Below are 14,320 nucleotides of genomic sequence, written 5' to 3'. Positions count from 1 at the left end.
TCACTGCATATGGATTATCAACATCTTAACACACCTAGCGAGGCATGAAAGAGTGTCGTGTTATTCCAAAAACAGAATTCGTTTTGATATGAGTCTTGCAATTTTGCTCAGTCCCATTAACATAAAAACATAAAGACATAAAGATATCTGGCGAACAAAGAGCCACAATGACCCATCGAGGTTGGCTTACGTCAGGTTCCGCACACATCCTCGAAACTAAATTTACAGCCTGACCTGGATAAATCTAGCTATAAATGAGATATTTAGACCGATAGACGTTGCCCAAATGGCTTTTACCGTTGCGAGAAAGGAACTTTATACGACTCCTTTGACGGCCTATTTCAATGGATTGTCTCTTTTTTCACTAAGCGACATCTGCGTCTTTAGAATTCTTCTCCTAACTTTTGCCAAATGAAACTGGTTTCCTCTATGTATCGGTCTAATTTCCATTGTTTCATGAAGATCTACCTTCTCTATCCCTTTCATAATCTTGAGAAAGGTTATTACATCTCTTCTAAATCTAAGATATTTGAGTAAATACAGTTGCTAGGCTCTGAGCCTCTCCTTACATTCTAGTCGCCAATAACATTGATCATTTCCATTCCTTTTCACTGTCCCATTCCCAGACTTCTGAAGAAGAGTCTTCAAAAAGTACCTTTATGGGAGCATGGGGACCAAGCCGATACACAGAACTCTAGGTGTAGTCTGACATAAGCTAAGCGCAACATTTTAAAAAACATTCCTAACCTTGTAATGGATATTCCTGCTAATACCTTCGTGCATCTGAGGTGCCTTGCTCCAAGCAGCCCAGCGTTGCACTTCAGACTTTAAATCCGTAGAAATAACAACCACTAAGTCGCTTTCTGGTAATTGGTGGTTATGAGAAAAACGACTAACTTCATGAAAGGTTAAGTAACTCAAGCATGGATGGAACATGTTTCTACGTAGTTAAACTGTCAGACACAGCAATAACTCCCAGTGAAAACATGCGCACGGTCCCTTGAAGCCAGCACCCTTCTTTCAGCCCGCTGCCCCCTTCCCCGCTCTCTCCCCCACTGGGTAGTGTTGACACTAACCGTATTTAATCAGCCTGGAGAGCCATCAATAACCTAGCTCCCTGCAGCCTTCATTATCTGAAATTTGGGGGCCACCTTCGCATATGATGCGCTGGCTTGTATGCTGATATTATGCAACGTTCATAACAGCACTGGACTAAATTTCAAGCGTCTAGGGCATGCCAGTCACTGATGTAGATTGTTTTTATCGACAGAATGTCCGACCGAAACGTGGTTGAACATGGCGTTTGTTCAACGCTGCTCTCTTTTAGAACTTTCTGACATGTGGTTTTCTTAATTTTTGCTCACGTTCCAGGGACTTGCGTTCTGGCACACGTGTGGCGCTTTGATTTGACCGGGGTCACTCTTTTATACCGGTCTTTCGGTTTTAAGTGTTGGTGGTCCATGATCAAGCGAAATACATAACTGGGTGGCTTTATCAGCCACTTGGACTATACGTCCTCGTGTTTCGACGTGCAGTTGGTACTATTACACCACATAGTCTTCATAGGCCACTGACCTCAATTGGCCAATAGTCCTCACCTTTAAACGCATTCACACCAGACGTTAAATTCATGGTTGTATGCCCGCCTTAGGGAACCGGATGATGTGACAACCAGCGATACAGTGCCAGCGATCCCGTCCAGATCTTGGTTTCGTGGCAAGCCAGCAGCAACAGCGAGTTACGAGTGATCGTTGACCCGATGGGATCGCGGATCTTGACCGAAGTGGTCCTCGTGAACGCCGCCTTCAATCGCATAGGATATCAGATGATGTTTTTTCAAGCCTGTCTGGCAATATATAGTCCATATAATCCTGAGATTGCGAAGCGTGGCGGAAATCATAGCATGTCACGTGCTGTGGAAGCCGTAGGTTGGTGACGAAGTCATTCCGTGCTGGGATGAACAGTTGAATTATGAGCGCAACACTCATATTGGTACATTTGAAGCTGGTTTAAATACACGACTAAAGCATGGCTTCAATGGCACGTTAAATTTGCAATAAGGAAATTAAGGTCTATCAGGGGTGTTAGCCTCCTAAAAAGTATTCGTAACCATTCTAGGAATATATTCTACGTATTGCATATATAAATATTCTGTGCATTCCATACTTTAATAAGATGCATTCTTTGCATTCCAGGCTGCACAAATCGAATATTAACTTGGAAACTTTTTAGTGCACAATCCTAATGCCGAGAAAGCCGCATCATTGTTTGCGCCTTCTTACCATCGTCTAACGCCTTACTTCTACGTCATACACATGCAAGAAGGGGAAGACATTGAGCATCTCTCACATGAGACCTATACAACAATACAAACTGCGTGATAGTTTTTTTCATCGTGCTAGAAAGGAGTTACATGCCTACCAACAATTGCAGCCATGTGCAAGCCCATCCATTCAGTATTTGCCATCGGGAGCAAAGTGCTTTTAACAGTCTGCGTTTCACTGCTTCATAGGACTAACTGCCATTTCATTTCGCTTCCGACAGGTCAGGTCAACTCCCCTCCCCAGTGCGGACCATCGCCAGGTCACAGCTGACCTCCCTGCAGCCCATCGGTCCAATCACTGATACCAGAGCCCGGGTCGGCCGGCCGGCGCGTGGATGAAGGCCACGACGCCGAGCCGCAGGCTACATACGAGAGCGATATAAGCCGACAGGTGGCCACCGCAGACCAGCACTCCTCGACGCACAACCATGCAGCTGGTAAGTACGCTCGCGCCTCGGAAAGGGGAGCGCTCTTGAAGGGAGCACTATGGTGAGGACCTTAGCGATGGTCGGATGCTGTTGGGTCCATACAGTGTGTGCATGCACCTTTCTTGCAACTTGCTCCACATAACTGCTGCTTCGCGGGAAATTTGTGGAGTGGGTATTGTGCAGAATGTGCTTTATGTATTGTTGGTAACGCAATCTGAGTGGATTGTTTGTCGCTGCAGCTGGTGTGAACGTGCATAGAAGTTGAGGCTTATGTTTTGCGTAGGGCGTCAGTGACAGATTTTAGTCAGTTCGTGATTCCTAGGGTTGAAAACACGTGTTTTTAAATGTCGTTTCGCTGTTCGTGTTCGGAAGAAGAAAAGAATGTCATTTTTGTCTTGCTCATCTTGGCCAATGTTTTCAATTTGTTGTCAGCAAACTTTTGCTTAATGCATTATCTCATCTTTCCAGTTCGTAGTCGCCCTTCTGGTGGCCGCTGCTGCGGCCGCTCCGCAGTTCAGTGATTTCAACCAGGACTTCAACAGCCAACAGTTTGTCAGCAGCGGCCAGCCGGAAGTGCGGATCCTTAGTCAGAAGTCCGATCAAGATCAAGTGGGGAACTACGAGTACAGCTACGAACAGGACAACGGACAGCGGGTGAGAAAGATGTGTGATGATAATATAAGCACACAATTTATTCAACAATTGAAAAAAGATATATTGCATGGATCAGTGCTACCAGCAACCGTGCTTTATCGTGCGTCTTTAACCGCCTATCCTTCTGTGGACCAATTGCAGCCGAAGGTATCAGTTTGGGCTCTTCGCCAAAACTGGTAACCAAGCTGCCAACTATAAACTGCTATAGTTACTGCCAAACTAGGATGGCCCCTGTCTGCCATCCTGGTGTTCAAGTGTAAAACACTTCATGAACTGGGCTACGATGACGCTAGGCCACAACATCCTTCGACAATTGGTTCTCGTACCCTAGCGCTCGTGGTCCTGCATTTGAAAACAATCAGGAATGTGGCCGAATGGCACAATGAAGCGTATCAAGGCATTGACGTGTGGTCACGGTGTCAGCAGCAGAGTTTCCTGTACAGTGTGGTGTAACGCATTGATCGCTTCTTCCAGATGCAAGAGGTGGGACGAGTGCAGCCAGGACCCGAGCCAGAGACCGGCAGTATCTCCATGGAGGGCAGCTACGAGTTTGTCGGCAACGACGGCAACACCTACCAGGTCAGCTACGTGGCCAACGAGAACGGCTTCCAGCCTCGGGGCGCCCACCTGCCGCAGGCTCCAGCTCAGATCCCCGAGTACGAGCAGCTGAGGCGGGACTACCCGCAGCTGTTCTGGGCCGAGAACGGAGGAGCCGGCGTCATTCTCAACAACCAGCAGCAGTTCAACCAGCAACAGTTCGACCAGCAGCAGGGGCAACAGTTCTTCTTTAATTGATTTACCTGGCAAGTTCAGCTGAAGACCAGAAGAATGTCAAGCTAGCGTACTGTTGACTTGAACAGAATGTGGCCCGGCGCGCGGCTTGTGGCGATGAAGCAGAAACATCATGCGTGTGTCGCGTTAGCGTGTGCCCAGACGTCATGAGAAGCCACATTTTAGTCGCGTTACGCTGGTGTAGCAATATGTGGTGCGTTGAATCGCATTGGTTACCTGTACAAATAGTGTTCCGATCAGTCCAATGGACGTGGTGCCCTCACTCAAATGTGCTATGTTTCGTTGAAATACAAGCTATGTCATGCAGGTCTGCATATTGTGCAGCGATGAAATCTGTAAAAACGAGAGTAGCTTCCTAGATACGACTCCCACGTCATGCAGTCTCCTGAAAACTCTACACATGCGTTGAAATGCTAACGTCATACGTACGTCCCTTACAGATACATTAGGAAATGAAAAAAGGCTGTGAGTTGAGTTGCTGAACAAGAAAACATGTAAATCTTAAATAGCACTAATTACACAAACCATGCATATATACAGAGGTTGTCATCCACAAAATAAAAATGGCCTGAGTGCTCCATAAAGAGCTGAGCTTCACCATATTTGTAGCCAGGGAAAGGGAAGTTAGATCTTAAATGTGCAGCTTGTTGATTGTTACACTTAAGTGGACTTTACCTGCCATAAGCTTTGGGGGACTTGTAGTGTACCTCCTTCCTGTCAGTCGATAGGCTTATGCCAACACCAAGCACAGGAATGGTTCAATAATTTATTTTTGCTGATGCCACTGAAAAGGTGGGTGTGGCACATAAACCTTGCCGCATATTGTGAAAACTTCATATTGATACTACATGTTTCCGGTATCCATACTGTACAAAAGGGTTTCCCAAATCATGCATTACTTGGGTGCATCAACACACCATGTAAGCACACCCGATGTTTTCATGGGGCACCAATTCAATCTATCTAGTGGGAATTGTCTTTTGAATCAGCCAACCAGCCCACCTGTCCCTTGAAGCACCCGCCCCCCCCCCCCCCCCTCCCCTTGCGTAAGATTATGTTTGACTCAGGTGCTACCGCAACGAAATATTGTCAAATCTTGCCGATTTTTAGTGTCTTTCAAACATAAAATAACGAAATGCCACGGCAATGCTGTCGTCATACTGCGGAGTGACGTTGATATTCCACTATAAGGCGCGAGTTGCAATGAACGGAACAACTTCACACGATGAAATTGCAAGAGTATAGGATCTTAGCATCTTCGGTCACATGCCCCATTTACAACCATACACAGTACAAATATCGTTGGACATACACCTGTGTAAAATTGACAGATGACAGATGACTGACAATGCCGCATGTCGTAATGACGCATGTGACGGCAAACCGCGCACCTCTGATAAGAACGAAAGCAAGTACAACGATGATAATGACTTAATTAGTTTTTAGATAGCGATGTCTGCCACGTTCTGATCCTTCTCGACGGCAAAATTATTCAAAGTTATAATAATGAACTGAATTGCTTGCATTATTCATTTCATACGCAGACCTGATGCGGGAACTCAGCTTGATGGTAGAATGACGTCATATTAAGTTTGTATATTGAGTTAACACCTTCATTGAACGTTCAGCTTCTTTTACGCTGCGTAGGCAGCGCAGAAAGGACAAGAAGCATCTAAAACTGAACTGAAATGACCATTTAAAGATGGGAGACAACGTAGTGTACCCACAAATCGCCCAGATACTGTCTACCCACACGGCAGTTCCGAAAAAGATCCCGGCCTCCAGAACACGTTCTTGTCTTGCAGTCTTGTCATGCGGTGTGATCTCACAGCACTCAACATTTTATGAAAAAGGATAATAGAATCTCCAACAACGAGAGTGTTTCAGCCTCTTCTCATGATGGGCAAGTTTATTACGACTCCGTTCGAGAGCCCTCACGTTATCAACATTAACGCATCTCCCTTTCAAACAGCTACTAGTGTTGAGCGCAGCCAATGCTGGGTTGTAGATATAGCTGAGCTGAGGTTGAAGGCTGTGCACTTTGTGAGATGGTGTTCAACTGACGATAAAGTAATCCGCCCCTCCTGCCTCACCCACCGTTTCATCCTGGCCTCTCGTAACGCCTCGTCTCGCCAGGAGGTCAAAAACGGTCGCCAGCCATGAGTCGGATCAGTGCCGCTCTTCGGGAGCCCCTCCGGACCCGTTAAAAAAGCCTTAATCAAGGAACCCTGTGCAAGGTAAGCCTGTATTCTGGAGCTTTCCCAAATAGACGCATCATTGCCCCCTTACTCATCCCTCCCCCTGATCACGCAGCTTTGACAATGGGCATTGCTAGCCAATACCGCTATAGTTAAATGAAACAGAAGTGATAGTGAAGTTATGAAATAGCACTCTAAAAAACGCAGCCGGTAGATATGCAAACACAACGCCATTGTTCTGTTCACACGCATTCGAATTCTGCTTCGTTGAAAGCAAATTTATTCACAGAGATTGCTTCACTGAATATGGATTATTGACATTTAAACACGCCTATCAAAACATAAAAGTGCAGCGTGTTATTCCAAAAACAGAATTAGTTTTGATATCAGTCTTGCAATTTTGCTCAGTCCCGTTCACATAAAGACACAAAGACATGGAGATATCTGGCGAGCAAAGAGCCACAAGGACCCATCAAGGTTGGCCTACATCAGTTCCGCACACATCCTCGAAACAAAGTTTGCAACCTAACCTGCATAAATCTAGTTATAAATGAGACACTTAGACCAATAGATCTTGTCCGAATAGTTTTTAATGTTGCGGGAGAGCAACTTTACACGACTTCGTGTGACGGCCTGTTTCAATGAATTATCTCTTTTTCACTAAGCGACATCTGCGTCTTTATAATTCTACTCCTACCTTTTGCCAAATGAAACTGGTTTCTTCTATGTCTCGGTCTAATTTTCATTGTTCCATGAACATCTACCTTCTCTATACCTTTCATAATTTGAGCAAGTCTATTAAATCCCCTCTAAATCTAAGATATTTCAGCAAATACAGCTCCAAGTTTCTGAGCCTCTCCTTATATTCTAGTCGCCAACAACATTTACCATCCCCATTCCTTTTGCTGTACTACTCCCAGTCTTCTGACATATTTTTGGGGGCATGGGGACCAAGCCGGTACACAATACTCTGGGTGCGGTCTGACATAACTAAGTGCAATATTTTGAAAACATTCCTAGCCTTGCAATGGATATTCCTGCTAATACGCCGGCGCACCTGAGGTGCCTTGCTCCTAGCAGCCCCGCGTTGCAGTGCAGCCTTCAAATCCGTAGAAATAACGACCCCTAAGCCGTTTTCTGGTAGTTGGTCGTTATGAGAAAAATGACTAACTCCATGGAAGGTGCGATAACTCAAGCATGTATGGAACTTGTTCCTACGTACTAAGACTGTCAGACACCGTAATAACTCGCAGTGAAAACATGATCACGGTCCCTTGAGGCCAGCACCCTCCTTTCAGCCCCCTGCCCCATCCTCAACCACCCCCCCCCCCCCCCCCCCCCCCCACTGGCCAGTGTTGACACTAACCGTATTTAACCAGCCTAGAAAACCATCATTAAGCTAGCTCCCCTGCCGCCTTCCTTATATGAAAGTTGGGGACCACCTTCATATATGATGCGCTTGCTTGTATGCTGGATATTATTGCAACGCTCATGGCAGCATTGGCCTAAATTTCAAGCGTCTAGGGCATGCCAGTCACTGACGTAGATAGTTTTTTATCGACGGAATGTCCGACCAAAAACGTGGTTGAACATGGCATTTGTCAACGCTGCTCTTTTTAAGAGCCTTCTGACATGTGATTTTCTTATTTCTTTGCTCCACCGTTTCAGGGACTTTCGCCTGGGCACACACGTGGCGTTTTGATTTGACCGTGGTCACTCTTTTATACTGGTCTTTCGGTTTGAAGTGTTCGTAGCCCATGATCAAGCGGGTTGCATAACTGGGTGGCTTTGTCAGCCACTTGGACGACACGTCCTCGTGTTTCGACATGCAGGTGGTACTACTACACCAAACAGTCTTCATAGGCCACTGACCTAAATTGGGCAGTAGTCCTCACCTTTTTAAACACATTCACACCAGACGTTTAATTCGTGGTTTTATGCCCCGCCTATAGAGAACCGGGTGCTGTGACAACCAGCGATCCAGTGCCATGCGCTCCAACCCATATCTTGGGTTCGTGGCAAGCCAGCAGCAACAGCGAGTTACGAGTGATCGCTGACCCGATGGAGCGCGGATCTTGTCCAAGTGGTCCCCGTGAATGCCGCCTTCAATCGCATAGGATATCGGATGGTGATTTTTACGTCTGTCTATAGCAATCTATAGTCCATATAATACCTGAGTTTTCGAGAGGGGTTGCGTGAAATCACAGCGTTGCCACGTGAATAGGAAGTGTAGGATGGTGACGAAGCCATTCCGTGCTGGGATGAACAATTGAATTATCAGCGCAACGCTCATGTTGGTACATTTGGAGCAGGTGGAGAGTACGATAAATACAACGACTAAAGCTTGGCTTCTATGGTACGTTGAATTTGCAATCAGAATTAAGGTCTATCAGGGGGTGTTAGCCTTCTAAAATGTATTTTCAACAATTCTACCATGTAGTCTAGCCAGTTCCTACAGTAATATTCTATACATTCTATACATTATAATAAGATATATTCCTATACACTCAGGGCTACGGCAAATCGGAATATAACATGGAAAATGTTAATGCAGAAATCCTAATGCAGAGAAAACTGCATCACTGTTTGCGCCTTTTACCATCGTCTAATTGCCTGCTTTTACGTAATACACATGCAAGAAGGGGATGAACATTGAGCAGCTCTCACATGAGACCTATACAACAAATACAAGCTGCGTAATAGTCTTTTCGGGTCGCGCTAGAAAGGAGTCGCGTGCCCATGCAACAATTTGGGCCATGTGCAATCCCATCCATTGAATATTTGTCTTCGGGAGCAAAGTGTATTTCAACAGTCTGCGTTTCACTGCTTCATAGGACTAACTGCCATTTCATTTCGCTTCGACAGGTCGGTACAACTCCCCTCCCCAGTGCGGACCATCGCCAGGCACAGCTGACCTCCCTGCAGCCCATCGGTCCAATCACTGATACCAGAGCCACGGGTCGGCCGGCCGGCGCGTGGACGAAGCCACGGCGCCGAGCCGCAGGCTACAGACGAGAGCGATATAAGCCGACAGGTGCCCACCGCAGACCAGCACTCCTCGACGCACAACCATGCAGATGGTAAGTACGCTCGCGCCTCGGACAGGGGGCCCTCTTGGAGGGAGCGCTATGGCGAGGACCTTAGCGATGGTCGGATGCTGTTAGGTCCATGAAGTGGTGTACAGGCACCTTTTTTTGCGACTTGCTCCACATAGCTGCGGCTTCGCGGGAAATGTGTGGAGGGCGTATTGCCGCAGAATGTGCTATTGTATTGTTGGCAACGCAATATGTGTGGACTGTTTGGCGCCCACAGCTGGTGTGAACTTACATAGAAGTTGACGCTTATGTTTTGTATAGGGCGTCAGTGACAGATTGTAGGCAGTTCGCGAGGTTCCTAGGGTTGAAAACACGTGTTTTGAAATTCATTTCGCTGTTCGTGTTCGGAAGAAGAAAAGATATCATTTGTCTTGCTCAACTTGGCCAATGTTTCAGTTTGCTGTCAGCAAACTTTTTGCTTAATGCATATATCACCTTTCAGTTCGTATTCGCCCTTCTGGTGGCCGCTGCTGCGGCCGCTCCGCAGTTCAGTGATTCAAACCAGGACTTCAACAGCCAACAATTTGTCAGCAGTGGCCAGCCGTGGAAAGTGCGGATCCTTAGTCAGAAGTCCGATCAAGATCAAGTCGGCAACTACGAATACAGCTACGAACAGGACAACGGACAGCGGTTGAGGGAGGATGTGTGATGACAACATAGCACACAATGTATTCATTAATTGAAAAAAGATATATTGCATGGATCAGTGCTACCGGTAAACATACTTTATCTTGCATCTTTAACACCCCGTCCTCTGTGGACCAATGGCAGACGAAGGTACCAGTTTTTGGCTCTTCGCCAAAACTAGTAACCAACTGCAACTATAAACTGCATAGTTATGTACTGGCCAAACTAGGATGGCACCTCCTCTACCACTCTAGTGTTCAAGTATAAAGCATTTCATGAACTGTGGCTACGGTGACGCTAAACCACAAACATCGTCCGACAATTGCTTCTCGCACCCTAACGCTCTTGGTCCTGCATTTGAAAAAATCAGGAACGTGGCCGAATGGTACAATGAAAGAGTATCAAGGCATTGACGTGTGGTCACGGAGTCATCAGCAGAGAGGTTCCTGTAAGTATGATTGTAACGCGTGGTGGCTTTTCCAGATTGCAAGAGGTGGGGCGAGTGCAGCCAGACCCGAGCCAGAGACCGCAGTATCTCCATGGAGGGCAGCTACGAGTTTGTCGGCAACGACGGCAACACCTACCAGGTCAGCTACGGTGGCCACGAGAACGGCTTCCAGCTCAGGGCGCCCACCTGCCGCAGCTCCCAGCTCAGATCCCCGAGTACGAGCAGTTGAGGCGCGGACTACCCGCAGCTGTTCTGGGCCGAGAACGGAGGAGGAGCCGGCCATCATTGTCAACGACAGCAGCAGTTCAACCAGCAACAGTTCGACCAGCAGGGCAACAGTTCTTCTTTAATTAATTCACCTGGCAAAGTCAACTGAAGACCAGAAGAATGTCAAGCAAGCGTACTGTGGACTTGAAAGCATGTGGTTCGGAGCGCGCGGCTTGTGGCGATGAAGCATGAACATCGTGCGTGTGGCGCGTTGGCGTGTCAGACGTCATGAGAAGCCGCATTTTAGTCGCGTTACGCCGGTGTAGCAATATGTGATGCTGAATCGCATTGGTTGCCCGTACAATAGTGTTCCCATCAGTCCAATGGACGCGATGCCCTCACTCAAAGGTGCTAGTCTCGTGAAACACAAGCTATTCATGCAGGTCTGCATGTTGTGCGCGATGAAATCTGTATAAAAACGAGAGTATTCTAGATACGACTCTCACGTCATGCAGTCTCCTGAAATCTACACATGCGTTGAAATGCTAACGTCATACGCACGTCCCTTACAGATACATGTATATTATATATATATATATATCTATAATTATATATATATATATATATATAATATATATATATATATATGCCGTATAGAAGGAAATGAAAAAGGCTATGAGTTGAGTTGGGACAAGAAAACATGTAAATCTTAAATAGCATTAATTACACAAACCATGCATATATAGAGGTTGTCATACACAAAATAAAAATGGCCTGAGTGCTCAATAAAGAGCTGAGCTTCACCATATTTGTAGCCAGGGAAAGGAAAGTTAGATCTTAAATGTGCAGCTTGTTGATTGTTATACTTAAGTGGACTTTACCTACCATAAGCTTTGGGGGACTTGTAGTGTACCTCCTTCCTGTCAGTCGATAGGCTTATGCCAACACCAAACACAGGAATGGTTCAATAATTTATTTTTACTGATGCCACTGAAAAGGTGGGTGTGGCACATAAACCTTGCCGCATATTGTGAAAACTTCATATTGATACTACATGTTTCCGGTGTCCATACTGTACAAAAGGGTTTCCCAAATCATGCATTACTTGGGTGCATCAACACACCATGTAAGCACACCCGATGTTTTCATGGGACACCAATTCAATCTATCTAGTGGGAATTGTCTTTTGAATCAACCAACCAGCCCACCTGTCCCTTGAACACCCCCCCCCCCCCCCTCCCCTTGCGTAAGATTATATTTGACTCAGGTGCTACCGCAACGAAATATTGTCAAATCTTGCCGATTTTTAGTGTCTTTCAAACATAAAATAACGAAATGCCACGGCAATGCTGTCGTCATACTGCGGGAGTGACGTTGATATTCCACTATGAGGCGCGAGTTGCAATGAACGGAACAACTTCACACGATGAAATTGCAAGAGTATAGGATCTTAGCATCTTCGGTCACATGCCCCATTTACAACCATACACAGTACAAATATCGTTGGACATACACCTGTGTAAAATTGACAGATGACAGATGACTGACAATGCCGCATGTCGTAATGGCGCATGTGACGGCAAACCGCGCACTCTGATAAGAACGAAAGCAAGTACAACGATGATAATGACTTAATTAGTTTTTAGATAGCGATGTCTGCCACGTTCTGATCCTTCTCGACGGCAAAATTATTCAAAGTTATAATAATGAACTGAATTGCTTGTATTATTCATTTCATACGCAGACCTGATGCGGAACTCAGCTTGATGGTAGAATGACGTCATATCAAGTTTATATATTGAGTTAACACCTTCATTGAACGTTCAGCTTCTTTTACGCTGCGTAGGCAGCGCAGAAAGGACAAGAAGCATCTAAAACTGAACTCAAATGACCATTTAAAGATGGGAGACAACGTAGTGTACCCACAAATCGCCCAGATACTGTCTACCCACACGGCAGTTCCGAAAAAGATCCAGGCCTCCAAAACACCTTCTTGTCTTGCAGTCTTGTCATGCGGTGTGATCTCACAGCACACAACATTTTATGAAAAAGGACAATAGAATCTCCAACAACGAGAGTGTTTCAGCCTCTTCTCATGATGGGCAAGTTTATTACGACTCCGTTCGAGAGCCCTCACGTTATCAACATTAACATCTCCCTTTCAAACAGCTACTAGTGTTGAGCGCAGCCAATACTGGGTTGTAGATATAGCTGAGCTGAGGTTGAAGGCTGTGCACTTTGTGAGATGGTGTTCAACTGACGATAAAGTAATCCGCCCCTCCTGCCTCACCCACCGTTTCATCCTGGCCTCTCGTAACGCCTCGTCTCGCCAGGAGGTCAAAAACGGTCGCCAGCCATGAGTCGGATCAGTGCCGTTCTTCGGGAGCCCCTCCGGACCCGTTAAAAAAGCCTTAATCAAGGAACCCTTGCAAGGTAAGCCTGTATTCTGGAGCTTTCCCAAATAGACGCATCATTGCCCCCTTACTCATCCCTCCCCCTGATCACGCAGCTTTGACAATGGTCATTGCTAGCCAATACCGCTATAGTTAAATGAAACAGAAGTGATAGTGAAGTTATGAAATAGCACTCTAAAAAACGCAGCCGGTAGATATGCAAACACAACGCCATTGTTCTGTTCACACGCATTCGAATTCTGCTTCGTTGAAAGCAAATTTATTCACAGAGATTGCTTCACTGAATATGGATTATTGACATTTTAACACGCCTATCAAAACATAAAAGTGCAGCGTGTTATTCCAAAAACAGAATTAGTTTTGATATCAGTCTTGCAATTTTGCTCAGTCCCGTTCACATAAAGACACAAAGACATGGAGATATCTGGCGAGCAAAGAGCCACAAGGACCCATCAAGGTTGGCCTACATCAGTTCCGCACACATCCTCGAAACAAAGTTTACAACCTAACCTGCATAAATCTAGCTATAAATGAGATACTTAGACCAATAGATCTTGTCCGAATAGTTTAATGTTGCGGGAGAGCAACTTTACAACTTCGTGTGACGGCCTGTTTCAATGAATTATCTCTTTTTCACTAAGCGACATCTGCGTCTTTATAATTCTACTTCTACCTTTTGCCAAATGAAACTGGTTTCCTCTATGTCTCGGTCTAATTTTCATTGTTCCATGAACATCTACCTTCTCTATACCTTTCATAATTTGAGCAAGTCTATTAGATCCCCTCTAAATCTAAGATATTTCAGCAAATACAGCTCCAAGTTTCTGAGCCTCTCCTTATATTCTAGTCGCCAACAACATTTACCATCCCCATTCCTTTTGCTGTACTACTCCCAGTCTTCTGACATATTTTGGGGGCATGGGGACCAAGCCGGTACACAACACTCTAGGTGCGGTCTGACATAACTAAGTGCAATATTTTGAAAACATTGCTACCTTGTAATGGATATTCCTGTCAATACGTCCGTGCACCTGAGGTGCCTTGCTCCTAGCAGCCCCGCGTTGCTTCACTTCAAATCCGTAGAAATAACGACCCCTAAGCCGCTTTCTGGTAATTGGTGGTTATGAGAAAATG

At 45.8% G+C, this 14,320-nt stretch overlaps 1 protein-coding gene across 1 annotated transcript; it reads left to right on the top strand.

The window, feature by feature from the left end:
• The first annotated feature begins 2,750 nt into the window (after window positions 1-2,750).
• LOC119095341 (cuticle protein CP14.6-like) lies at window positions 2,751-4,450 on the top strand. Its single transcript, XM_037218195.1, has 3 exons — window positions 2,751-2,760; window positions 3,220-3,405; window positions 3,880-4,450. Exons 1-3 carry the CDS (start codon window positions 2,752-2,754, stop codon window positions 4,198-4,200), a joined length of 516 nt encoding a protein of 171 aa, XP_037074090.1. The 5' UTR covers window position 2,751; the 3' UTR covers window positions 4,201-4,450.
• Window positions 4,451-14,320: the final 9,870 nt, after the last annotated feature.

Source organism: Pollicipes pollicipes, unplaced genomic scaffold (assembly GCF_011947565.3).
Source record: "Pollicipes pollicipes isolate AB1234 unplaced genomic scaffold, Ppol_2.1 Scaffold_4219;HRSCAF=4965_pilon_pilon_pilon, whole genome shotgun sequence".
Lineage (NCBI taxonomy): Eukaryota > Metazoa > Arthropoda > Thecostraca > Pollicipedomorpha > Pollicipedidae > Pollicipes > Pollicipes pollicipes.
The sequence above is the reverse complement of the archived record's forward strand: the minus strand, read 5'-3'. Positions and strand labels throughout refer to the sequence as shown.

Coding starts and splice junctions, on each gene's coding strand:
- LOC119095341 (XM_037218195.1), top strand. Junction 3,406..3,879: donor AACAGGACAACGGACAGCGG/GTGAGAAAGATG, acceptor CGCTTCTTCCAG/ATGCAAGAGGTGGGACGAGT.